General features: G+C 39.8%; 1 protein-coding gene across 2 annotated transcripts in view; it reads right to left on the reverse strand.

The window, feature by feature from the left end:
- Positions 1–11,165: 11,165 nt before the first annotated feature.
- The window catches only part of si:dkey-28b4.8 (sarcoplasmic/endoplasmic reticulum calcium ATPase 2), an 85,728-nt gene continuing 70,590 nt past the window's right edge, over positions 11,166–26,303 (reverse strand). For both annotated transcript variants that reach the window (XM_060926375.1, XM_060926376.1), the window contains exons 20-23: positions 25,161–25,246; positions 24,879–25,012; positions 20,414–20,531; positions 11,166–11,991 (exon numbers count right to left, since the gene is read on the reverse strand). In XM_060926375.1, coding sequence (XP_060782358.1) covers positions 11,677–11,991; positions 20,414–20,531; positions 24,879–25,012; positions 25,161–25,246 — 653 coding nt within the window. In that variant the 3' untranslated portion in view covers positions 11,166–11,676. The remainder of the gene's footprint in view (positions 11,992–20,413; positions 20,532–24,878; positions 25,013–25,160; positions 25,247–26,303) is intronic.

Here is a 26,303-nt window from a genome sequence, read left to right on the forward strand (position 1 = left end):
CTTTTGGTAGGTTTTGAACATATTTTGGACTGGAAACCGTCAGCAGTATCTGGCAACACTGGCTGGATGCTGGGCGCTGCCAGGAGCTGGGGCAGAAACTGTCGTATGCTCAGCTAGCTCAGCTGGGAAACACTTGCCAGTCATAACCAGACAGTCGTAAAGTCGATCGGTCGTAAGTCGACGACTACCTGCATTAAGATTATTCCCATGTGTAAGTTAATTTAATTAAAAATATTTTTAAATAATTTTCTCTCTTAAAATGAACAAATACAACAACCTTCTGGTTTGGTTTTCCATTTTCTGCAAAATTATTTGACTAGATAGTCTTAATATCTAGTCTTTATATTTCACCCCTCTTCCTATCCTTGACTTGCAAGTGACGTCAAAGCAAAATAGAAACCCGGATGTCGGCCATGTTGGTGGATATACAACACGGGCGATTGCTCTAAGACAACGAGGGAGGCTCAGCCTCCTCTAAAAATGACGAACATCGTGTAGGATGAATTGCGCTAGGCTTATGTTATAGCCGACCTTATAACATTGCTATTTCAGATCCAGAATCATAGAAATATATGTGCTCAACCCAACTACAGTGCGAAATCATTCCGTTATAACTTTCCCCAGTTCGCCTAATGTGTGCGTGAGTTTTTCCCCCTCGTGACAGCGCGATGCAGCCCAGCCTCAGTGGACTTCAATGGCATTTGGGAGCTATGCGCTTTTCAATATCAAAATGCAAGACGGTTATTGGACAAATACTGCGAAAACGCCCACCCACGGACTCCCAGCCTCACAGTGGGAGGGACATGGCAGTTTCCGAGAGGAGACTGGTGATTGGTGAAAGCGGCCGGATATTTTCTTTGATTGACAGCTCGTTTCAACTATAGACAGGCAGCAGTGAATCTCAGTTCAGTCCCATGCGGATTCGCAAGTGCTGTGGTGTATTGTAAGCAGAGCCGGCCCGTGGCATAGGCAATATAGGCAAATGCTAAGGGCGCTGCGTCCATCCAGGGGCGCAGAAACGGGGAGAGAAAAATTATGACTTCCACTATTCTGAAAACGAGTCAGCATTATAATGTCTTAGCCTAATTTAATTGTACAGCAAAGCATGTAGTCAGGGTGCGATTTGTCAAAAAAGCGGGGTGGTGGTTGTTAATCATGAAACAATAAGCGCTCAACAGTGGTTCGCCCTGTCTATAGTGTGTCTTCGGGCGCGCAAGTGCGCATCCGTGGCTATTCTCTGTTTTGGCCATGTAATCATAGCCGGCGATTGCTATAGGCGACCTAGGCAATTGCCTAGAGTGCAAAGTGTGCCCAGGGGCGCCAAGGGCGACCAAAACCCCACCAAAAAGGAGGGATGGAGTTATTGAATGGAGATGTTACCAAGTGCATCAGTGGTGTACAGTGTTTTCAACCACTGTGCTGCCGAACTCCAGTACCGCGGAACACTAGTGTGCCGTGAGAGATCACCAAGTGTACCGTGGAAAATTATAGAATGACTGTATATTGTAAATATTGGCAACAGCGTTTTAGTTTCAGTCAACATTTTCTATTGGTGATGTGCCTTGAGATTTTTTCATTGAAAAAAGTGCGCCCTGGCTCAAAAAGGTTGAAAAACAAGTGTAGCCTACGCAGTAGTGGTCGGTGATTTCCTTATGCCGACTAAAAATGCACAATGATAGGTTATAAGGGGGGTGGGGGGAGCGGTGTTCATCGAGGAATGAGAATGGCTATCCACTGCAAAAAGTAGCCCAGACTACAAGTGCTTAAATGAAGAAATCCAAACTCTCGGGTGCGCAAGGACGCAAACGAAGGCTACAGGAAGAAACAAAAAGAGCCAAGTATAGAGGTAAGTCTGATCTAATCTCTCATATCAACCATTATAGTGGCAAATTAATATTTTAGACGCCTGAATCAATGTCTGCCTAGCTAACTAGATGCAAACAGCAATAGACTTCAATAACAAAAGTACCCATAATAGCACTTTTGTTGAAAATACAGCCCATTGATGTCCTAACAGGGTGCTTAAGTTTGCACAATTTAGAATTGTAGAATTTTTTATTCATTTAATTTGTTAATTCTTCAGAGATGACAACTTTTAATAGCAAAAAAGAAACTAAAAATAATTTCTTGTTTATTGTCCATGCACTACACTTTGAACAGGGTGCGGAAGAGTTTTTGCCCATTATATGGAGATATGTATTGAATTTGTGTGGTCATTTTACTTTGTGACACTTTATGTTAATAATGATAACAATAATAACAATAATGAAAAAGATAAAAATGACTTCTTGTTTATTGTCCATGCACCATACATTGTTTAATAGTAATAGAATAGAGTGATTAGATTAAAGTGTTATTTAGATGTTATTAGAGGGGTTTTTTTCTTGGGGGGGGGGGGGGGGGGGGGGGGAACTCAATCTCGCCTAGGGCAGCCAAAGACCTAGAGCCGGCCCTGATTGTAAGAGATCAGCTTACATTTCAATTTCATTCATTACATACGGTTTCTACCAGCTTTTTTAGTTTGTATATATTTTCATTGTAAATAAAGTGTATATGTGTTGTCAAGTTTGCTATCTTAGTTCCAGAAATTTCGTTTATTTGAGTGACTGAACTTGAGGGGGCTAGTCAGCTAGCAAGAAAGCTGTGCACGGATGCCAAGCATTGCTAATTTAATTTTGGCGAAGCCATTTGCCAGTCTTCCTTTCGAGGAAAAAATTAAAATTAAAGAGCAGGGTAGACCAACGCCTCAAATTGACTTGGTGAAAAAGGTAGGGAATAATACTCGTTCCTTTCAGCTCTCCTGGTACAAGAAAGTGAATTGGCTAACAGCAAGTGACCCACATCAACAACAGTAAATAGGCTACTTTAGTAATATGTCATGGATGGACCAAAAATATAGAATCTATTTAAAATGTTTATGCTGAGTATATTATATTGGAATATATATTTTTCTGGATATGAATTAAACATAGCTACAATTTGGAAAACATTTTTAAACAAAAACACAGCCGAGAACATTTCACACTACAGACCTGGATTAAAAGTGAAGGGTTATCAAAATTGTCAATAAAACATTTCTCAGTCAAAATAAGCAAAATATAGGGAAAGTGTCATTGAATGAAATGTGTGGCACCCAGCTCTATGTTTGGCTCCCCAAGGTCAGTGCTTGTGCCTATTCCAGAACACTCTGCTGTTACTGCTGAGGTTCCTGACAAAGAGCTGCTTTCAATAATGATCAATTTTTAAACATGCCACAATTTTAAAATATAAAATGTTAAAATATACCCCCCCCCAACACCACCATCATGTATATTGGACAGTAGGCTAATGGGCCAAAAGAACCTGTTATTTCACAGTTTGTGACCCTGCCAACAATCAGCCAGATCAGAGGCAAGAGTATGGGCAAAATTGATGTTTTTTCTTTTTTCTTTTAAAATCTGGAAATATCGTAACTGACCAGCCTCCCCTGTTTGAAAGACTACCAGCCGCCACTGATATACAAATGCGGGGTCAAGCGACATTCCATACAAAACATAGTCACGTGTGCAACTTTCTTTGTTTGTCCACTGCTTTAAGCGTTCTTTTAGTTCTGCCATAACTTTGTGGTCACAACAGTACTCGTGACCGTGGCACATTCCGATTTTTTAGAATTCCATCCGTGATTCGGAAAGACGGCGAGGAAACGCCAAGGCTTAGTACGGAGAGGAGACGAGCACGGCTGAACAACACCGGCAGGGCTGATCTAACAGAGGGTAAAAACAAAACAGCTCGTGTTTGCAGTAATCATTTTATCTCTGGTGAAATCCAAAAGCTTTCTCAATGATATCATGGAAGAATTTTATTTCGTGTTGCTAGAATTTTGCTATAAAATGAATGTTCTCTTGTTGTGGTTCACTCGGTCATTGTTAGAATTTTAACAAGTGTATTGCCATTTCGCTTCTAGGAGCGCCAGCAAAATTATACGATAGAAACAATCCAGACTGGGCACCCACTCAGAAAATGGGCTACGTTTCATCCCAGGTCAGACTTGATTCTTCGGCAGCCAAACCAGATAGAACGTGATATTTGGGTACTCGATGGTTGGTAGAAGCGTCTTATATTCAATAAAGTCTGACTTCTTAAATAATATGGGTCAAAACCCACACATATCTATCTTCTCTTTGTATCGAATCTTCACTCGACCGTTCAAGTTGTGGTAATACTGGGAAAATTTAGCATTGTTTACAGACATGCTTTCAGTGGCTGCCATCCTAGTTGCTTTGTATATCCACCATCATGGCGAGTGCTCAGGATGTAGCACATATTGATCACGTGGTTGCAAGTCATCTATTCATTACATGGTACAGTCTTGTGTAGGCTGAGCCAGAGCATGACAACATGTTAGGTCTGTTGCTTTCCAATCCAGCCCTAACGTTAGCTGCGGATGGTACAAGCAGAATTGATGGTGAACCATCAGTAGATCGACACCATCATGAAGAAGTTGGGTTACTAGAAACGTAAAGGGGGGGGGAGTAATATTCTTTCACAGGGCCCAAAATTTCTAGCAGCACCCCTGGTACAATGGCTTGTCACTGGGGCAGTATCCTCTAAGGTACTTATTTGTACCCTTTATACTGTATACTGCTTGGAAACATGTATGTACCATTTTGGTCCTAAAAAGATACACATAGTTAACATGATAATGAGCCCTAGGGGTAGATTGTACCTTGGGGGACAGAAATGCACTCCTACTGTACCCCTGTTTCTGACAGTGTATATTCCTCATTAATTTCATAAGACATGGTGGGCATAGTGTATAACAAACAATGATAGACATGGTTTATAATATTTTGACTGACAATTTCAGTAAAAACAACCAGGGACAAAACTTTTACTGTCATCTCCGCCCCACACTTTTATTTACATCATGACACATGTCTGATCTCATCTCATTATCTCTAGCCGCTTTATCCTGTTCTACAGGGTTGCAGGCAAGCTGGAGCCTATCCCAGCTGACTACAGGCGAAAGGCGGGGTACACCCTGGACAAGTCGCCAGGTCATCACAGGGCTGACACATAGACACAGACAGCCATTCACACTCACATTCACACCTACGGTCAATTTAGAGTCACCAGTTAACCTAACCTGCATGTCTTTGGACTGTGGGGGAAACCGGAGCACCCGGAGGAAACCCACACGGACACGGGGAGAACATGCAAACTCCACACAGAAAGGCCCTCGCCAGCCACGGGGCTCGAACCCGGACCTTCTTGGTGTGAGGCGACAGTGCTAACCACTACACCACCGTGCTGTCCACAACGGAAACAATCAAAAATAATGTCTTATATTTTATTAACTACAAATAATAGATATAAATTCAGATGTGGTTGGAATGACATTTTTTCTTGAGAAAAATGGGGGAAAGACAACATTATTCCTCAGTTATGTAAATGTACCCATTATCACACTTTGTTACAAGGCAAATTAATGAAATTAGAAAGAATGTCTCATCTCATTATCTCTAGCCGCTTTATCCTTCTACAGGGTCGCAGGCAAGCTGGAGCCTATCCCAGCTGACTACGGGCGAAAGGCGGGGTACACCCTGGACAAGTCGCCAGGTCATCACAGGGCTGACACATAGACACAGACAACCATTCACACTCACATTCACACCTACGGTCAATTTAGAGTCACCAGTTAATCTAACCTGCATGTCTTTGGACTGTGGGGGAAACCGGAGCACCCGGAGGAAACCCACGCGGACACGGGGAGAACATGCAAACTCCACACAGAAAGGCCCTCGCCGGCCCCGGGGCTCGAACCCAGGACCTTCTTGCTGTGAGGCGACAGCGCTAACCACTACACCACCGTGCCGCCCTAGAAAGAATGTTAAAAGTGTATTGTGAGAGTATTCATTTCTTAAAAGTTGTCAGGATTAAAAGTTGAAGACCGACCCATAATTAAAAAGCTCTACTCCTAGGCTTCGTTCCTGATACTCTGTGCAGTGCTTATTAACAACAAAAACTTCATAAAGAATGTGTGTGATACACTCTCAAGTCATTTCAAGCTGATTTTTTGCCGATCTTTGCTGAAACCTCTCAGACTGCCCCCCCCCACACACACATGCATGACCATATATATATATATATATATGGTCATGCATTTTTCACGTGGTGAGTAATATGTGATCATACATGTGGTACATTTCACATGAACACAAAGACGTGTGGCATCGTGTGAATAATACATTTATAAATAAAAATCGCTTGCACGACATGTGACAAATTCACATGAGAAAATATGTGTAGAGAAAAATAATTGTAAAAAGTCAGTCACAGTGAAACTTGTAAAGACACTAATTCGTTTTACACATGGTGTGCATGAGCACAACAATTTACAAATTATGTTTTACACCATCCATTCATTATCCGCAATCGTGTATTATCCTGCGCAGGGTTGCAGGGAAGCTGGAGCCTTTCCCAGCTGACTACAGGCGAAAGGCGGGGTACACCCTGGACAAGTCGCCAGGTGATCACAGGGCTGACACATAGACACAACCATTCACACTCACATTCACACCTACGGTCAATTTAGAGTTATGCTTTATTGCTTTTATTTTCTTTTTATTGTTTTAGCCAGACACTGTACAGCACTTTGGTCAGTTTGCACTGTTTTTAAATGTGCTTTATAAATAAAATTTACTTACTTACCAGTTAACCTAACCTGCATGTCTTTGGGGGAAACCGGAGCACCCTGAGGAAACCCACGCGGACATGGGGAGAACATGCAAACTCCGCACAGAAAGGCCCTCGCCGGCCACGGGGCTCGAACCCGGACCTACTTGCTGTGAGGCGACAGTGCTAACCGCTACACCACCATGCTGCCCGCAACGGAAACATAATCAAAAATAATGTCTTATATTTTATTAACTACAAATAATAGATATAAATTCACATGTGGTTGGAATGACATTTTTTCTTGAGAAAAATGGGGGAAAAACAACATTATTCCTCAGTTATGCAAATGTGCCCATTATCACACTTTGTTACAAGGCAAATTAATGAAATTAGAAAGAATGTTAAAAGTGTATTGTGAGAGTATTCATTTCTTAAAAGTTGTCAGGATTAAAAGCTGAAGAAAGACCCATAATTAAAAAGCTCTACTCCTAGGCTTCGTTCCTGATACTCTGTGCAGTGCTTATTAACAACAAAAACTTCATAAAGAATGTGTGTGATACACTCTCAAGTCATTTCAAGCTGATTTTTTGCCGATCTTTGCTGAAACCTCTCAGACTGCCCCCACACACACATGCATGACCATATATATATATATATATATATATATATATAAAAAATCATGCATTTTTCACATGGTGAGTAATATGTGATCATACATGTGGTACATTTCACGTGAACACAAAGACGTATGGCATCGTGTGAATAATACATTTATAAATAAAAATCGCTTGCACGACATGACAAATTCACATGAGAAAATATGTGTAGAGAAAAATAATTGTAAAAAGTCAGTCACAGTGAAACTTGTAAAGACACTAATTCGTTTTACACATGGTGTGCATGAGCACAACAATTTACAAATTATGTTTTACACCATCCATTCATTATCCGTAATCGTGTATTATCCTGCGCAGGGTTGCAGGGAAGCTGGAGCCTTTCCCAGCTGACTACGGGTGAGAGGCAGGGTACACATAGAGACAAAGACCCATTCACACAGTCAATTTAGAGTCATAAATTAACCTAACCTGCATGTCTTTGGACTGTGAGGGAAACCAGAGCACCCGGAGGAAACCCACACAGAAAGGCCCACATCAGCAACTGGGCTCGAACCCAGAACCTTCTTGCTATGAGACAACAGTGCTAACCACTACACCATTGTGCCGCCCCTGTTTTACGCCATCATTACTGGAGCAATTTCTTATGGCAAAATGGCAGAAAATAATGCCCTCTCATGCACATGAACTCAGTCACAGAATGAACAGAACTAAATTAACTAAATTGAAATGGCCAAATGTTTTTTCAATAACATATTAAACAAAGTGAAATTATTGAAATTTCTCACTTATTGTTCCTATTCCTAGAAAGAGAGAGGAAAAAAATTGAAGTTAGAAGACACATGTCAGCTGATGATCATCGTGTTTGGCAGCTTAGGTCATGTACACAGGCTGGTGGTAATGTTCGATATCAGCAATTAGCTCATAGGAAGCATGTTTATGTAGAAGAGACACAGTTTCCCATAATGGATTGTTGAATAGCTTAAATAAATCTGCTGGATTATTCAGAAAATTTGATTCCTGATTAATCATGAGTTATAATGTGAAATCAGATAGTGTGTAATGTGAGTCTTACTCAAATGTCTTGACCTAGTCCACTGTCTACACCTGGGTGGGTGGGGAAAGGAGGAGGCGGCGAAAAGGGGTATGTGCTAAAGGTGAGTCATACACACTCAAAACATTGGCAATATTAGATTTCAGATAGCAGCCAATCAACTTGGAGGTTGGGGAAAAGTTAGGTAAGAGTTCCTTAGAATCTAGGGTCGCTGTAGCTAATGGTTTCCCCGCTTTATAAAGTAGGCAGGATGGAGGATCAGCAGCATCAGAAGAACCTGAGTAGAAGAGTTATCATTCTGAGCCTCCAAGTTCTTCAAAGTGTCATTGACAGCACTGAGAAAACAGAAGTAAGTTTGTTTGTATGGATGCATGTATGTAATATGACTATTTGATCTAATTAATTTATCATAGCCCAATATTAATGGTGCATGTTATCATTAAAGTAGTTTTTTTTCCCGTTACAGTGCCTTTTCCAACGTGTAGTGTTCTCCTGCTGCTGTTGGTGTGGCCTGCGTCATCTATGCCAGTTACATTTTGTCAAAACACAGAGAGGCAGATCGAGAGCATCCTCAATTTGCTGCAGACTGTTAGAAAGGCAGCTAACAGGACAGTAAGTGTGTTTTAAGTACTGCAATGAAAAATAACTTTTACAAATGACTTATTACATATTTGGATTATTGTTGCTTGCCTGTATATAACACTGCAATTTCTCTCCATAGCCCTTAAACCTGCAAAAGCAGAGAGGGAGCAAGCCCGTAGATCAGGTATTATATAAAACACATTTAAAAAAAGCTGGTTATTAATATCTATCCATCTATGGCATTATGTACATTTTAAAAAATATAATTTCCCACAGTGCATCAGTGAAAATTGCATACGAATTTTCTTCATTCTTTTCTAGTTGAAAAACAAAATCTGCTTTGACAGTCATTCAAATTTTTGATTCTAGAGAACGGCACCGACCGATCCTTTTCCTCAGTGTGAGGTCATACAAAGATTAACCAATTTCCAGGCATGTGACCTTGACCTGTCTCCAGAAATCAAAGAGATCAGCTACATGAAAGCAGAAACCAAAGGCTTGGTGGAGAACTTGCAGGTAAAACCTATTTTGCCAGGAGTCAACAGAAGAAAAAATAAATTCTCAGAACCAGTGCTAACAGATTTTGTTTTCGCAGAACTCCAAAACTGCCAACTGCGCCCTGTTGCCTGCCGTGTGTCCCTATTCACACTTGTCTCTGTGGTCTAAGCTCGATGTCCTGTTGAATTTGTGGGCTCAAGATGTTGTAACATGCAACAACATGCTTAAGATTGTATGTTCACCTTCAAACTACAACTCTATATGATTACTAGAATATTGCTGCATTTTAGACAATGGAGAGTCCATATTTGTTTAGCCGATTTAAATATTTACTATTTATTTTTGTCAATTCATAAAAGGATGCTGTTTAAACTTTACAGGTTTGTTTTTTCCTTTAATTTTTTTAAATGCTTAGTTTGTAAAATGTGACATTGTTCGTTTGTTTAAACGTTTTCTGAATTTATTTATACCAACAACAATGCAACTTAAGGATTAACCAGTAAAGATATTTCATCAATACTGAAATCATTTTAAATTGTTTATTTCCATTCCATTGAGCATTTAACATCAAAGAAAAGTTAAGACAAGTGGTACCAATTAAATTAATAGCACAATTTTTTGTTTTTAGAAAATATTTTACAAATGTGAAAAACATTTTTCAAAATAAAACAAACTGAACAACATGAAATAAAAAAAAAAGTGTTTCATCTTAATAATCTGTCTGGTTGTTTTTATTGGATTTTTCACAATTAAAAAAGGACAAAATATAAATTCAACTAAAAGTAAATTAAACTTCTGAAGGAGTAGGACAATTTAGTAATGGGAAAAAAATAATTAAAACACGCTCTACATTTTGTAGTCACAGCCCTTCCTTTTCCCTGGCAATAGGACACAAAACAAATAGTTTTAACACAAATGTAATGCAATAATACGTTAGTGTGAACACCTGCAATGTAGAAATTAATTTAAAATGAAGAGGGTACATACACAGCAGTGCAGTAACATATGACTCATTTGGTTTTCTACCATGTGATTACAAAACAATGCATATGTTGGGGAAGAACCTTCAGCTTTACACCGTTCCTTAGGTAACAGTGACTAACTCATCTGGAGAAGAGAAATCTTGAGTGAACCATATTATTAATAAAGACATCTGTTAATTAGTAGGATTGTGGTGCATGTTTAAAGAATAACACACACACAGTGTGCGAATTGTATTTTTCTTAAATGTGTATTAGAAGAGCATTGATATTCCATTATGAAATTTGAGATGACATGTAACCATCTCATATCCCAAAGTGATAGTGATTCAGACCTCATCAAGTTCTCTGCTCACCATTCTTCCCTAAAAAGGATGTATAGCTCAAATCGAAAGTGGATGTGACACACATGGATATTAAGGGTAGGAAATGGGATTAACAATTTCTTAAAAAAAAAAAAAAGGGAGCAAGTTGGACTAATGAATGAAGTTCAGCATGATAAAATTCCCTTCCCCCCCCGATCGGGAGAAATGGTTCTAAAATTAAAAAAATAATAATAAATAATAATAATAAAAAAAGATCCCACAATCTAGACAGTAACAAGTTACACATTTCACCTGGGGGTGGTGGTGTTGAGTTTCTGGTCACCAATTGATTTTCTCTCCTACTTGCATCACCTTATCCTTATAAACAATATAAACAGAAAGTCCCCTAACATGCAGGTGACTATAAATATTCTAAATACGTGCTTAAAAAGAACAAAAGAAGACACACAGTACCTTTTAACATGTAATGTTTGTGATTTAATCTTTCACAGATGTGAATGTTCTGTATTGCCGGCAAGAAGTGTATTGTTTGGTTCCCACTGTATGTAGGGCTTGTAGAGATAATTTAAATTAATGACTTGACTGGAAATAATGTATAGCTATATAAATATTTTTCAAATGGCATCAAATGATTAAAAACACAGCATAAGAATGGTGCTGAAGATGAAGGACATAAGGAAACCCCACCAAAAAAAAACAAAACAAAACACCCCACCACAAAATGAGGCTGGACTGAATAAATTGCCTTCCTTCCTTGTTTTACGCCATCCTTGTTTTCCTACTAATTCTGATTGTCCATGGCCAAAAAGTCTTCCTTTCATACTTTTTTGCTCTTATATATTCATTTTATTCCTTTTTTTGGTGTTCTATTCCTAAACCCCCTTATTTGAACTGAATTATCCTCCTACTCTCGCTTTAAAAATCTTTCTAATGCCCATGCCCTCTCTCACATTTTCTCTTGCTAACTATTCCCAGAAGATGTTTGTAATATCTGAGTCCAGGCTGTAGATCCAAAACAAAAGGGGAGCAGAGATGAACACAAATGCCCAGGAGACACCCTTCAGACCCCGTTGTATTTTGCTAACCAGGCCTGCCATTCCCCTGCTGCCGCCTTGGTCCTGGCGCTGTCTCTCCTCTTCCTCTTGTTCAAGGTCACTGCCTGGCTCAATGTAATTCCTAGCCAAAAATTTCAGCACTTCATCCATCAGGATAACCGGCAGGGACATCTTCAGAACAGTAACCCACTGCTGCCAGGACAGCGGTCGGATCTGGAAAATCATCTGCAATAGAATTGGAGTCGGACAAATTAACTGACAGTAGTAACTGTATACTTTCCGTTACACAATCACTTTGATTGCGGTTTGGTGGTGTGCCAACTCGATATTCAAGTTCTCTTTTCCTCAGGAAAAGAAAGTCAGCTGAATGTACAATTTCATCCTTGTGCCAGAGGCAATTTTTTTTCCCCCCACATCTGCTTTCGTAACTTGCCTTGCCTCATGATACTTCAACTTTGTTCTGGGCTCAGAGAGTTTCAGTAAACTAAACACAAATGTGAGCATGCTTTGCTCTTCCAGTGAAGCATACACTTGCACATGAGTCAGATCAATTCACACACAGCCTGACTGACTCAACAGATTAGCCAGACCTACAACGCATGCCAATTTATAAAACTCCATGTGCTTTAAATTTACCAAGCATTCTCTCATGCTGATCAGAAATCAGGTGATTCAAAAGGAGAGTGATCTAGCCCCCGTGATTCGAGAGGTTCCTGTAATGTTCCTTCAGTTCATTAATTCATATACTTGCACATTGTACAGTGGTGCTTGAAAGTTTGTGAACCCGTTAGAATTTTCTATATTTCTGCATAAATATGACCTAAAACATCATCAGATTTTCACACAAGTCCTAAAAGTAGATAAACAGAACCCAGTTAAACAAATGAGACAAAAATATTGTACTTGGTCATTTATTTATTGAGGAAAATGATCCAATATTACATATCTGTGAGTGGCAAAAGTATGTGAACCTCTAGGATTAGCAGTTAATTTGAAGGTGAAATTAGAGTCAGGTGTTTTCAATCAATGGGATGACAATCAGGTGTGAGTGGGCACCCTGTTTTATTTAAAGAACAGGGATCTATCAAAGTCTGATCTTCACAACACATGTTTGTGGAAGTGTATCATGGCACGAACAAAGGAGATTTCTGAGGACCTCAGAAAAAGCATTGTTGATGCTCATCAGGCTGGAAAAGGTTACAAAACCATCTCTAAAGAGTTTAGACTCCACCAATCCACAGTCAGACAGATTGTGTACAAATGGAGGAAATTCAAGTCCATTGTTACCCTCCCCAGGAGTGGTCGACCAACAAAGATCACTCCAAGAGTAAGGCGTGTAATAGTCGGCGAAGTCACAAAGGACCCCAGGGTAACTTCTAAGCAACTGAAGGCCTCTCTCACATTGACTAATGTTCATGAGTCCACCACCAGGAGAACACTGAACAACAATGGTGTGCATGACAGAGTTGCAAGGAGAAAGCCACTGCTCTCCAAAAAGAACATTGCTGCTCGTCTGCAGTTTGCTAAAGATCACGTGGACAAGCCAGAAGGCTATTGGAAAAATGTTTTGTGGATGGAGGAGACCAAAATAGAACTTTTGGTTTAAATGAGAAGTGTTATGTTTGGAGAAAGGAAAACACTGCATTCCAGCATAAGAACCTTATCCCATCTGTGAAACATGGTGGTGGTAGTATCATGGTTTGGGCCTGTTTTGCGTTATCTGGGCCAGGACGGCTTGCCATCATTGATGAATTCTGAATTATACCAGCAAATTCTAAAAGAAAATGTCAGGACATCTGTCCATGAACTGAATCTCAAGAGAAGGTGGGTCATGCAGCAAGACAACGACCCTAAGCACACAAGTCGTTCTACCAAAGAATGGTTAAAGAAGAATAAAGTTAATGTTTTGGAATGGCCAAGTCAAAGTCCTGACCTTAATCCAATGGAAATGTTGTGGAAGGACCTGAAGCGAGCAGTTCATGTGAGGAAACCCCCCAACATCCCAGAGTTGAAGCTGTTCTGTACGGAGGAATGGGCTAAAATTCCTCCAAGCCGGTGTGCAGGACTGATCAACAGTTACCACAAACGTTTAGTTGCAGTTATTGCTGCACAAGGGGGTCACACCAGATACTGAAAGCAAAGGTTCACATACTTTTGCCACTCACAGATATGTAATATTGGATCATTTTCCTCAATAAATAAATGACCAAGTATAATATTTTTGTCTCATTTGTTTAACTGGGTTCTCTTTATCTACTTTTAGGACTTGTGTGAAAATCTGATGATGTTTTAGGTCATATTTATGCAGAAATATAGAAAATTCTAAAGGGTTCACAAACTTTCAAGCACCACTGTATATGCATACAATCATATATACAGAGCCCATACTGTACTCACCTTGCTGTATTTTGTATCTTATTACCACCACGAATGTCTTCACTATGCATTACAATACACTGACAAAAAAAAAAAATGCAGACACCTGACCACAACACTTGTGCTTTTTGAACATCCCATTCCAGATGTAGCCCCCACACCTGCTGTTGTAGTAATAATAATTCAAGATTCAAGATGTCTATTGAAATTCGCAGTGAAGTCACCACTGAATTACTTTCAATTTACAGACTTAAAAGTTAAAAACTTGTACGCCTAACGATATTGCACATCTCGTAACATTTGTAATTAAAAGTAGCAAGATTCTTACACTATACCCCTTACACACAATGATTAACACATTCATAAAATCCACATAACTTAAATAAAATATGTATATATCGATTGCACTTAATTTTTCGATTGTCTGAAAACAGAGAAGTGTTAACGACATGGAAAATATTTGCGGCTTGCTGCTGATGGAAATTATTCCCCAGACTTACTGAGCAGGTTGCACATATACGGAATAGGAGAGTTGCTATATCTGTTTGTTCTTGTTTTGGGGCAGTTCAGTTTCTGACTGTTTCTCGTGACATTAATAATAATAATAAGAAGAAAAAATCTCCACTCTGATCAGAAGGATTTCCACTAGATTTTGGAGCACGGCTGTTGGGATGTGCGCTCATTCAGCCACAAGAACATTAGTGAGCTCAGGCACCGATATCAGGTGAAGAGGCCTGAGGTGCAGTCAACATTCCAGTTCCTCCCAAAGGGGTTCAGTGGTGTTGAGGTCAGGGCTCTGCAGAATATTCGAATTCTTCCATGCTAACCTTGGCAAAACATGTCTTCATGGACCTCACTTTGTGCAAAGGGTCATTATCATGCTGGAACACATTTGATTCCCTTAGTTCTAGTCAAGGAAACAGTAGTGCTACAGCATACAAAGACATTCTATACAACTATGTGCTTCAAATCAGGCAACAGTTTGGGGAAGAACCACACAAGGCCCATTCTGTAAGTGCAGGCACATTTCAAGTGGTGACTCTGTTAGTCATGGTCAACACTAATTGTTAAACTGGGCAATCCATTAAAGGGGAACTGAAGTCATTTTTAAACTTGCTTTATTTCTTAATTAACGTGTTATTCAATTACGTTTTCGGTTTTAGTAACCTTACATCGTGACTTGTATTGGCAACTAATTGCAATTAAATATTATACTTATCGACCTATTCGGGTTTTAACCATGTTGAATTTAGTTCGTTTGGTCCACAGCAGGCATCATTTATTCGCGCGATCTTCACGAGACTTGTGCGAGACTTTGAAACGTCAAGTGTCAGCCAGGTGTCAGTGCCGCCATTTTGAAAACTGTTTTCCAAACGAAATATTGCACAAAAATGAGTTTAAATGACGATTACTGCCTACTTTTTTCAAACTTTCCTGATTGCTATCAAAACAAACAAAACTTCCGGCTTGATTACGTCAGCATTCGAAAGAGGGCGCGCGCGTCTTTTGACAACGTTGGCAGATGTTGGTCACTTTGATTTCTGCTGTACGTTTTACTTCCGCCCTACAATGTCTTGCACAGGTCTCAGCGAATCTCGTTTACGGCCATTGCTTTGACATATGGACTGATATATTACATAGCATATTTCAAAACACTCATAACTTGCTATAGCAGTGACAAAATAGCTATCAAAAATGCATTCCGATATTTAATCAAATGAGATAGAATTTTGATAATAAAAAAAATTGCCTTCAGTTCTCCTTTAACAGAACTGACGATAACAGTTGACATTTCCCGCCATTGTGTGTCTTAACTCCACATGCTAACTTCAAACTAGCTATCACACAGCATGTATAGAAACAGAATTTTAAGGATTTTAATCATTGTTTCTTATAAAAATGAGTGACAGATTCACTCCAATATCACAATAACAGATTTGACAAATAATTAATCTACTGCTGGTGTATCCTCAACATTTTGTTCAAATAATGAGAGAACACACACAACATACCTCACTGCCTTTCTAAAGTTTCCTGCCAGAGGAAGTGACATCACTAGGTGCAGGTGTCATGCGTATTATTAAAAAGTTTTTGTGGATTTTATGCGGTTTTATAACAGAGTTGACCAGAACATTGGGATGGATACATTTTATTACTGAAATTTCACATAATACAGAAAATAGACTTTCTATGCAATTGATTTTATCACAGTTAATAGAATAAGCTCCAATAAACAGATTGTTAGACTAAATCACTTCATGTTTATTCAAGTTGAATGTACGAATCAGGAGCTGAAGACAGCCAATAATGTGGGGGGGAGGGGTGGGAGCCATTGTTTTATGGATAAATTGGGTCTAAAACGTACATCAAGCATTGCCGTTGGTGAAAGTTTGTCATCATTTGCATTACTGCTAAAAACTGATTTCACTAAAGATTTCTTTTGTGGAAAATAAAATATTTACCTCAGAGATGTGAAATGTACTCCGAATTCTAGAATGACTCACATAGCTGTAATGTTCAGGTGTCCACAAGCATTTGGAGATTTAGTATATTTGTAAATATATGTGTTAAATGTAAGACTTTGTTTAGTGCATCAATGTCTTTGCTGCTGTAACAGCCAAATTACACTTCAGGGATCAATAAAGTCTCTCCATCCCATCTATCCATACCATCTAGTGACCCATCCATTGGACAAGTTCTTCTGTCAAAGGCATTCTGCTTAAAATGGATAACTTGTACAGCTTTTATTTCCAGCTTGAAAGCTAAACAGCATAGATTTAACTGCTCGATTTAAATGTTAGAAGTGTTGCTTTTGTAGAAGGTGAAACATGATTCAAAATTCAAACAAACATAACTGCACACAAAGGACCATCTTGCTAACAGAGTACAGCAATGAGAGGTATTCAAGTGGTTGTTCTTTGGTCAGGCATGTTGGTTAGAGAGAGAAAAATACAGTGCCTTGCAAAAGTATTCATACCCCTTGAACTTTTTCACATTTTTCCACCTTACAACCACGAACTTAAAAGTTTTTTATTGAGATTTTGTGACGGACCAACACAGAGTAGCACATAATTGCGAAGTGAAACGAAAATGATAAATGGTCTTCAAAATTTTAAACAAATAAAAATCTGAAAAAAAAAAATGTGATGTGCATTAGTATTCAGCCCCCCTGCGTCAATACTTTGTAGAGCCACCTTTTGCTGCAATTACAGCTGCAAGTCTTTTGTGGTATGTCTCTACCAGCTTTGCACATCTAGACACTGAAATTTTTGCCCATTCTTCTTTGCAAAATAGCTCAAGCTCAGCCAGATTGGATGGAGAGCGTCCATGAACAGCAATTTTCAAGTCTTGCCACAGATGCTCAATGGGATTTAGGTCTGGACTTTGACTGGGCCATTCTAACACATGAATATTCTTTGATATAAACCATTCCATTGTAGCTCTGGCTGTATGTTTAGGGTCATTGTCTTGCTGGAAGGTGAATCTTCTTCCCAGTCTCAAGTCTTTTGCAGCCTCCAACAGGTTTTCTTCCAGGATTGCCCTGTATTTAGCTCCATCCATCTTCCCATCAACTCTGACCAGCTTCCCTGTCCCTGCTGAACAAAAGCATCCCCATAACATGATGCTGCCACCACCATGTTTCACAGTGGGGATGGTGTGTGCAGGGTGATGAGCAGTGTTAGTTTTTCGCCACACATAGCGCTTTGCATTTAGGCCAAAAAGTTCAACTTTGGTCTCATCTGACCAAAGCACCTTCTTCCACATGTTTGCTGTGTCCCCTACATGGCTTCTTATGCCGGTCTTTCAACAATGGCTTTCTTCTTGCCACTCTTCCAAAAAGGCCAGATTTGTGGAGTGTACGACTTATAGTTGTCCTGTGCACAGATTCTCCCACCTGAGCTGTGGATTTCTGCAGCTCCTCCAGAGTGATCATGGGCCTCTTGGCTGCTTCTCTGACCAGTGCTCTCCTTGCTCGCTCTGTCAGTTTAGGTGGACGGCCATGTCTTGGTAGGTTTGCAGTTGTGCCATACTTTTTCCATTTTTGAATGATGGATTGAACAGTGCTTCTTGAGATGTTCAGAGCTTGGGATTTTTTTTTTTATAACCTAACCCTGCTTTAAACTTCTCCAGAACTTTATCCCTGACCTGTCTGGTGAGTTCTTTGGTCTTCATGATGCTGTTTGTTCTTCAGTGTTCTCTAACAGGATGTTGTTCCCTCTCATATCATTAAAGATACTTTTGATATAGTTGGCCCTAGCATCCAAGTTATCATTAATTCATGCCTAACCACTGGCACTGTCCCAGCATGTTTTAAGCATGCAGTTGTCCAGCCCATGCTTAAGAAACAATCTTGATGCCAGGTGTCCAAAAAATTACCGTCCCATATTAAAGCTATCTTTTATCTCAAAAGTGCTAGAAAAAGTTGTTCTGTCATAGCTGTTACCTTTCCTAAGTTCAAATGAGTTACTGGAACCCTTTCAGTCAGGTTTCAGACCTCTCCATAGCACTGAAACTGCTCTGTTAAAGGTGATAAATGATCTCTTACTCACTTTAGACTCTGGTGAAAATGCTATTCTGATTTTATTGGACCTTAGTGCAGCTTTTGACACAGTCGACCACAACATCCTACTGTCCCGCCTTGAACATTGGGTGGGCATTACTGGTACAGCGTTAGACTGGTTCATCTCTTACATCACCCAGAGGACTTTTTCCGTTTCTTTAGAAAATTTATTTTCCTTCTCTGCCCGTTTTCTATGGGGTCCCTCAGGGGTCCATATTGGGGCCAATTTTGTTCTGCCTGTATATGCTACCTCTAGGCAACATCATTAGGAAGCACAACATCTCTTTCCACCTTTATGCTGATGACTCCCAGCTGTATCTCCCTTTAAAAACTAATGCTTCCATCCAACCTCTCATTAACTGCCTCCATGACATTAAGTCTTGGATGTCAAATAATTTTCTTCAACTAAACAGTGATAAAACTGAAGTTATCATTTTTGGCCCTCATAAATCTCTAAACCACTTCTCTAATAGCTTAGATTATTTCTCCCCATGTGTCAAGTCCCACGCCAGGAACTTGGGTGTCATCCTTGACTCTGAGCTCCGCCTTGATAAACAAATCAACTCTGTCGTCAAAACAGTTACTATCAGTTAAGAATCATTGCCAAACTCAAATCCTTTCTGTCCTATCATGATTTGGAGAAAGTCATTCATGCCTTCATCACATCACGCTTAGACCACTGCAATTCCTTATACCTTGGCCTCCCTCAGTCTTTTCTATCACGTCTTCAATTAGTCCAAAATGCAGCTGCAAGACTGTTGACAGGCACTAGGAAGCGGGAGCATATTACTCCAACCCTTGCCTCCTTGCATTGGCTCCCCATTCAATTCAGGGTAAAATTTAAGGTTTTACTGCTTGTTTTTAAGGCTTTACATGGCCAGGCTCCATCCTATATTAGTAGCCTCATCCACACACAATCCACATCCAGATCCCTTAGATCTGCAAATAAAGACTTATTGTGCCCAGAACACGCATGAAAACGAAAGGTGACATGGCTTTCTCTGTTGCCGCTCCATGTCTATGGAACCAATTACCTTCTAATGTTAAAAGCGCCTCTTCCATTTTAATTTTCAAATCCCGACTTAAAACTTACCTTTATACTCTGGCTTTTCCTTCGTCTTAACCCCCTTCTGCTCTATTTCTCAAAACTCCTGTGTACTTATATTTGTGGTTTTGTTTATAATTGCGTGCGTTATCCCTTTTCTGTGATTATTTATTGCTTTTTGTTTTATTAACTCTGTACAGCACTTTGGTCAGTTTAAAACTGTTTTTAAATGTGCATTATAAATAAATATTACTTACTTTACTTACTTACTCTAACAAACCACTGAGGCCTTCACAAAACAAGTGTATTTATGCTGAGAGTAAATTACACACAGTAGGACTCTATTAACTAATTAGATGACTTCTGAAGGCAATTGATTGCATTTAGAGGTATCAGAGTACAGGGGGCTGAATACTAATGCACACCACATTTTTCAGATTTTTATTTGTTTAAAATTTTGAAGACCATTTATCATTTTCGTTTCACTTCACAATTATGTGCTACTCTGTGTTGGTCTATCACATAAAATCTCAATTAAAAAAAACTTTTAAGATCGTGGTTGTAAGGTGGAAAAATGTGAAAAAGTTCAAGGGGTATGAATACTTTTGCAAGGCACTGTATGGACCATCCATGTGCAGGACTGAGAAACACTAGTTTAGACTTACAGGCAGTGGATCCACATATAGGATGAGGAAATGTAGGGCCATGGAGAGGCAGATAGCACCCACAAGCCAGGGATTTGACCAGGGAGGCATCTTCAGCAGAGACTGGTTCTCAGACAGGCTACAGAACGAATGAACACACAAAATCAGAGCAAGGCTTTGTAATAACCTTAGAAAACATGTTCAGTTAGAAATCATAATTTATCATACTAATATTTAAAATCAGGTTGTTTTTTTCCTTTACATGCATGGATTTTAAAATAATCAAAAATTTTCTATGGGATGGTTTCAGGTTCCAGTCTAAATATCAAGTCACACCCAACTTTTGGCCCAACATCCTGCTAGAACATCAGCATGTCAGTGATGTGTTGTAGTTGGACATGAAGCACAGAAGGCAAGCTCAGACACTGGCCAACAGCATTTCCCAGAGTTACAGTCTTCCAGGTGCACAATCTTGACTTTTTTTTTGTCTGTGGTGCTTATCAACACTTATTTGGATATATAAAATATCTTCTGGCTATTAGTTTAGAGCCCATCTTGCTCACTATTGTCATCATATTGACGTATTTTGAAATGAAGAGGCTGCAGTCAAGCGGTGCATCTGAGGTGGGTGGGGCATCCAGATAAAGCTGAAGTCCAGGCAATGAGCCATGACCTGGTTTGGCAGCAACCAATCAGAATTTAGAAGTGTATCACTCTCGAGAATACAATCATGTAAATTTCGGTTCTGCTCAAACTGTTCCTGAGTACAATGGAGGAGAAAATCACCACTGCGGTTTCCTCCATTATTTATATGATGTTTCCCTCTTTGCAACACTATTTATAGGCAACATTTTGCTTTAGAATGTTTAACCCTTTGGTGACTGACCCCTTGAAAATGGTTCCTCCAGGAACGATGACGTTTCAGTTGTCAAGACAACGGAAAAACTAAAATACAAAAACAAAGATACGTCACAATGCTCTTGTGCACAAAACAAAATGCTCTTGTATTTTAGTTTTTCCGTTGTCTTGACAACTGAAACGTCATCGTTCCTGGAGGAACCATTTTCAAGGGGTCAGTCACCAAAGGGTTAAGCGGGAATGCAAGTCACTGGCTCAAACACCACAAATTTGACCAATTATAGTAATTAGTTGCTAAACTTCAGCCAAGACCAGGACCACAAAAATACTGGTTGACATGTGTTTGCTTTGTGGCCCCTTTAAATAAAGTTCACAAGACAAAGCATTTGAGCGAACGAACTTGTAACTGCCCATTTCATCTACACCACAGAGCATCCACAAACTTCAACATCTCACCATGTTTGGTCTGAACGTACCATCACAGTCATCCAGAAGTAACTTTAATGGGGTTTTTTTTGCAACTGATTGCAAGTTATTAATGAACAGTTGACCTAAGCAAAAACATCCCCACACTGCCACCAGTTTCACATTCCACTTATAGTTCACACTAACACAAATTAATGTGAGGTTGGCAGACAGTTCAAGCCAAACAAACAAACAAACAAACAAACAAACAAACAAAAAAAAACCTAATTTGACCATTCTTTGAAGATTGCCTAATAGTAACATGTTTAAAGTGCATATTCTGGACCAATTTTTTTTTTTTTATATGAAAAGCATGTGGGCGGCACGGTGGTGTAGTGGTTAGCGCTGTCGCCTCACAGCAAGAAGGTCCTGGGTTCGAGCCCCGGGGCCGGCGAGGGCCTTTCTGTGCGGAGTTTGCATGTTCTCCCCGTGTCCGCGTGGGTTTCCTCCGGGTGCTCCGGTTTCCCCCACAGTCCAAAGACATGCAGGTTAGGTTAACTGGTGACTCTAAATTGACCGTAGGTGTGAATGTGAGTGTGAATGGTTGTCTGTGTCTATGTGTCAGCCCTGTGATGACCTGGCGACTTGTCCAGGGTGTACCCTGCCTTTCGCCCGTAGTCAGCTGGGATGGGCTCCAGCTTGCCTGCGACCCTGTGGAGGGATGAAGCGGCTGGAGATGATGAGATGAGATGAGATGAAAAGCATGTCCCTTTACACACTCACCCAGAATGGTCATTTTGCACAAGGCCATCTGTCTACAGCAGAAAAAAATAAAACGCGTCAGGAAAAATCCCAAGGGAGTCTGGAGCCAGATTTGTGACGTTATCTGCGGAAGCGCCAGCAGGCTGCAAGAGCTTGCACAGTTTTAGTGCACAGCCTGTGTAGACCAAGCGCTCCCATTTCTCTCTCATTGTCTGGTCTTTTGGGAAACGATGAGTACTAATCCCCATCAAGATTGGTGTTGCTACACTCTCCTACAATACATCTGTTAACCATTTTAATAATTATGTGATAACGTAGAGCACGGTGGTGTAGTAGTTAGCGCTGTCGCCTCACAGCAAGAAGGTCCGGGGTCGAGCCCTGTGGCCGGCGAGGGCCTTTCTGTGCGGAGTTTGCATGTTCTCCCCATGTCCATGTGGGTTTCCTCCGGGTGCTCCGGTTTCCCCCACAGTCCAAAGACATGCAGGTTAGGTTAACTGGTGACTCTAAATTGACCGTAGGTGTGAATGTGAGTGTGAATGGTTGTCTGTGTCTATGTGTCAGCCCTGTGATGACCTGGCGACTTGTCCAGGGTGTACCCCGCCTTTCGCCCATAGTCAGCTGGGATAGGCTCCAGCTTGCCTGCGACCCTGTAGAACAGGATAAAGCGGCTAGAGATAATGAGATGAGATGTGATAACGTTGAAGAAATTTGCAGAAAACCACCAGGTCGTTTTCTCATAAACAAACCAGCGCTGACGTAGGATTCAGAGGGAGGCGTCCCGCACGCGACGTCATGAAAATCAATGTTTGCCGGGAAATCCAAATGCCAAGTTTTTTCAGAGGCGGACCAATTCGCCTCAAATGGCTTGATTTCAACTGAATTTTTCTGGTATTGCGCAAGGTAAAAAATTGCACAAAATGCAAAATGTGACAGATATTTGACCAAAGTTTAATATAAAATAGGAGAATTACACTGATCTTGCTCCTGAATTTACTCGTGATGTGTACTTTAATGGTGGTTGACAAACAGCTTATAGGTCCATTACCACCACCTTCTGGCAGTAGTAAGTAACATTAAAACAAGAGAAAATATATTTAAGACAAAAAGATAAATCACAAACTATGATACTTCATAATTTAATGACTGTTTGGAAAATTGAAAATCATGACCCATTCCTAAAATGTATGAGTAAGCGACAGGCTGCTACCTAGCATAACAATTAAAAAGTTACCAGACAACTCGCATGCCATAGTAGTTTTGGCGGTCCTTTTACTTGCAATGTATTACTATATTAAATACACTTAATATAATCATACAGGGTTCTCCAGAAAATCTGAAGTTGCCGGCTTAAAAAAAAAAATAAAAAAAATAAAAAATAAATAAATAGGCGGCTCTGGAATTCGCGCCAAAGGTGTGCGAATGCTAAGAGGGCATGCCCCCCCGAAAAATTTTAAAACTTACACGCCTTCTGGTACATTCTCAGCTAATAAATTACTAACCATTTCCCTGGAAAATATATATATATGAAATTTCCCTCCAGATGTGCGCACACGTGGCTTTCTCAGTTCCCCACTGTAGTATGCTGCCTGGCTCTAACATAACTACATGGTGAGCTTATTTGGTACATATGTAATGCACTTGATGTACTTCTGGTGTGGTATTGTGTATAGTTTTAATTTCAGCATAAATATTTGCACACAGTTATTTGCACTTGCACTTTATAAAGTATGAAGCCTTAGCTAAGGGACCAAACATCTCTATGGGAACTTAGGCACTCCAGATAGCTTCTGGATATGAAAATAATTCTTCGATATGAAAATATTATGATTTGTATGTACAAACCTACAGAAAACGGACTTTATTTGGCCCACGAAAGGTTCTAGTTTCTTCTTCGGTGGCATTTTGTGAAAACTGAGTGAAATTGTCTGCAACAACCACCAACTGCGTCTTTACTGTCCACTACGGTGTGGTCCGGCTTAGCCAATCAGAGTGTGAGAATCGATAAACAAATATGGCTTTGCTTCCGGTCATGCAGGACCCGAGTCAAAGACAATTTCATGGTGGAATAATTGGATTTGCAGCAAATTATGGGCAGCAGAGACAATATAAATTGCTTGAACACCGAAAGGCAAGTTTTAATTTTTTCCTGCGATCAAGTAGCCGGCTCAGACCGTCTGTGGAGGTGGAGAAAACCGCCAGTGCCTGTGGACATCTCAAATATAATATTCTAAAAAGAGCTACATTTTGTAAGTAAACTGGTTACTGCAATTATTTTTCCCCATTCAGAATAGAATAATACAAGCAATCTCCAGAGTCAAAGGTCCAGTGATGGTCCAGTTATCGTTTATCAGCACTTTAGTTTTACTGACCATACAGATGATTTCCGTTGGTGTTTCTCATTCATCGTGCTCACACTTCAGAACAGACTGCACAAAAAGTCAAGACAGAGGACAGCACCTACCTGTTGAGGGCATTGCACATCTCTATGGTGACCAGCACTGACAGAGCCATAGTCATTGGATACGGTGACTCAAATACAGAGCACTGAACTCCTGCAAAGTCAGCATGTCCCTCACTGCACTGCAGATAGTGAGACTGATGGACGGAAAGAGAGAAAGAAACATACTGAAGTGCTCGGAAACCACTTAAACATGAAAAACAACTTTTTGCTAACATTTAAATATCAAACATTAATAGAAAATCATAGTAAAAATGTGAAATCATTTTAAGATGTTTGTCAGACCAGTTGATGGAAAGTGAGTTTCGGTCCATCATGTGCGGCCATGAACCACCAAGCTGCAGCGCCCACTGTAGCTACTCCCACATAACCTGTAGCAAGAACGATCAAGAATAAACCAACTTATCTTCAAGAGCACAGAACCGTTTCAAATAAATATACATGAACGAACAGTGACTTCACTGTTCCTAAGACGTATCCATTTGGCAGTCAACAGTGTTCAAAACCATAGCAAAGAACCAAAATTCACATATCTGGTAGGTTGATTTAAGGACCCAAAGTCCAGCAGTAATGAGGAGGCCAACAGGGCACAGTCTCAATAACGACTCGATCTGATCATGTTAAAAGCATGGCTGTAAGCACTGATAAGTTTTGTCAATTGACCAAAGGTTTGGTGTAACTGAAATATGACCTCACATCCTGTTTAGCAGACTTGACACTGATTCTAATGAACTGTAAAGGTCAAATGCTTTTGAAAATGAAAAATCCATCTGATAACTTTTGTGAATCTTGGTTCAAAGATCAAGATTTGATGAATATTGGACAAAATGTGTGGCCTGTAAAAAATCTTTTAAAAACAGCAGCCAAGTTGACATGACAATTTGTAACGGATGAACGCTTTTGTCTCTGCCTTGGGATCTCCCAAGAAACAACTCCAGTTCCAAAAGAGTTGGAACGCTGTGTAAAAAGTAAATAAAAAGAGAAATGTGATGATTTGTAAAAGCTTGGAAACCCTAAATTTCATTGAAAATAGTACAAAGACAACATATCAAGTGTTGAAACTGAGAAATCTTTTTTTAATTTATTAATTTATTTTTTTAAAATATGCTCATTTTGAATTTAGTCCCAGCAACATGTTTCAAAAAACAGTTGGGACAGGGGCAACGAAAGACTGGGGCATGCATAAATAAGAAAATAAGTAAATAAATAAATCCCCCTGCCATACAAAAGTATGGTTTACATACTTTTGCCACTCACATATGTAATATTGGATCATTTTCCTCAATAAATAAATGACCAAGTATAATATTTTTGTCTCATTTGTTTAACTGGGTTCTCTTTATCTACTTTTAGGACTTGTGTGAAAATCTGATTATGTTTTTTTGTCATATTTATGCAGAAATATAGAAAATCCTAAAGGGTTCACAA

This window comes from Neoarius graeffei, chromosome 7, assembly GCF_027579695.1.
Source record: "Neoarius graeffei isolate fNeoGra1 chromosome 7, fNeoGra1.pri, whole genome shotgun sequence".
Lineage (NCBI taxonomy): Eukaryota > Metazoa > Chordata > Actinopteri > Siluriformes > Ariidae > Neoarius > Neoarius graeffei.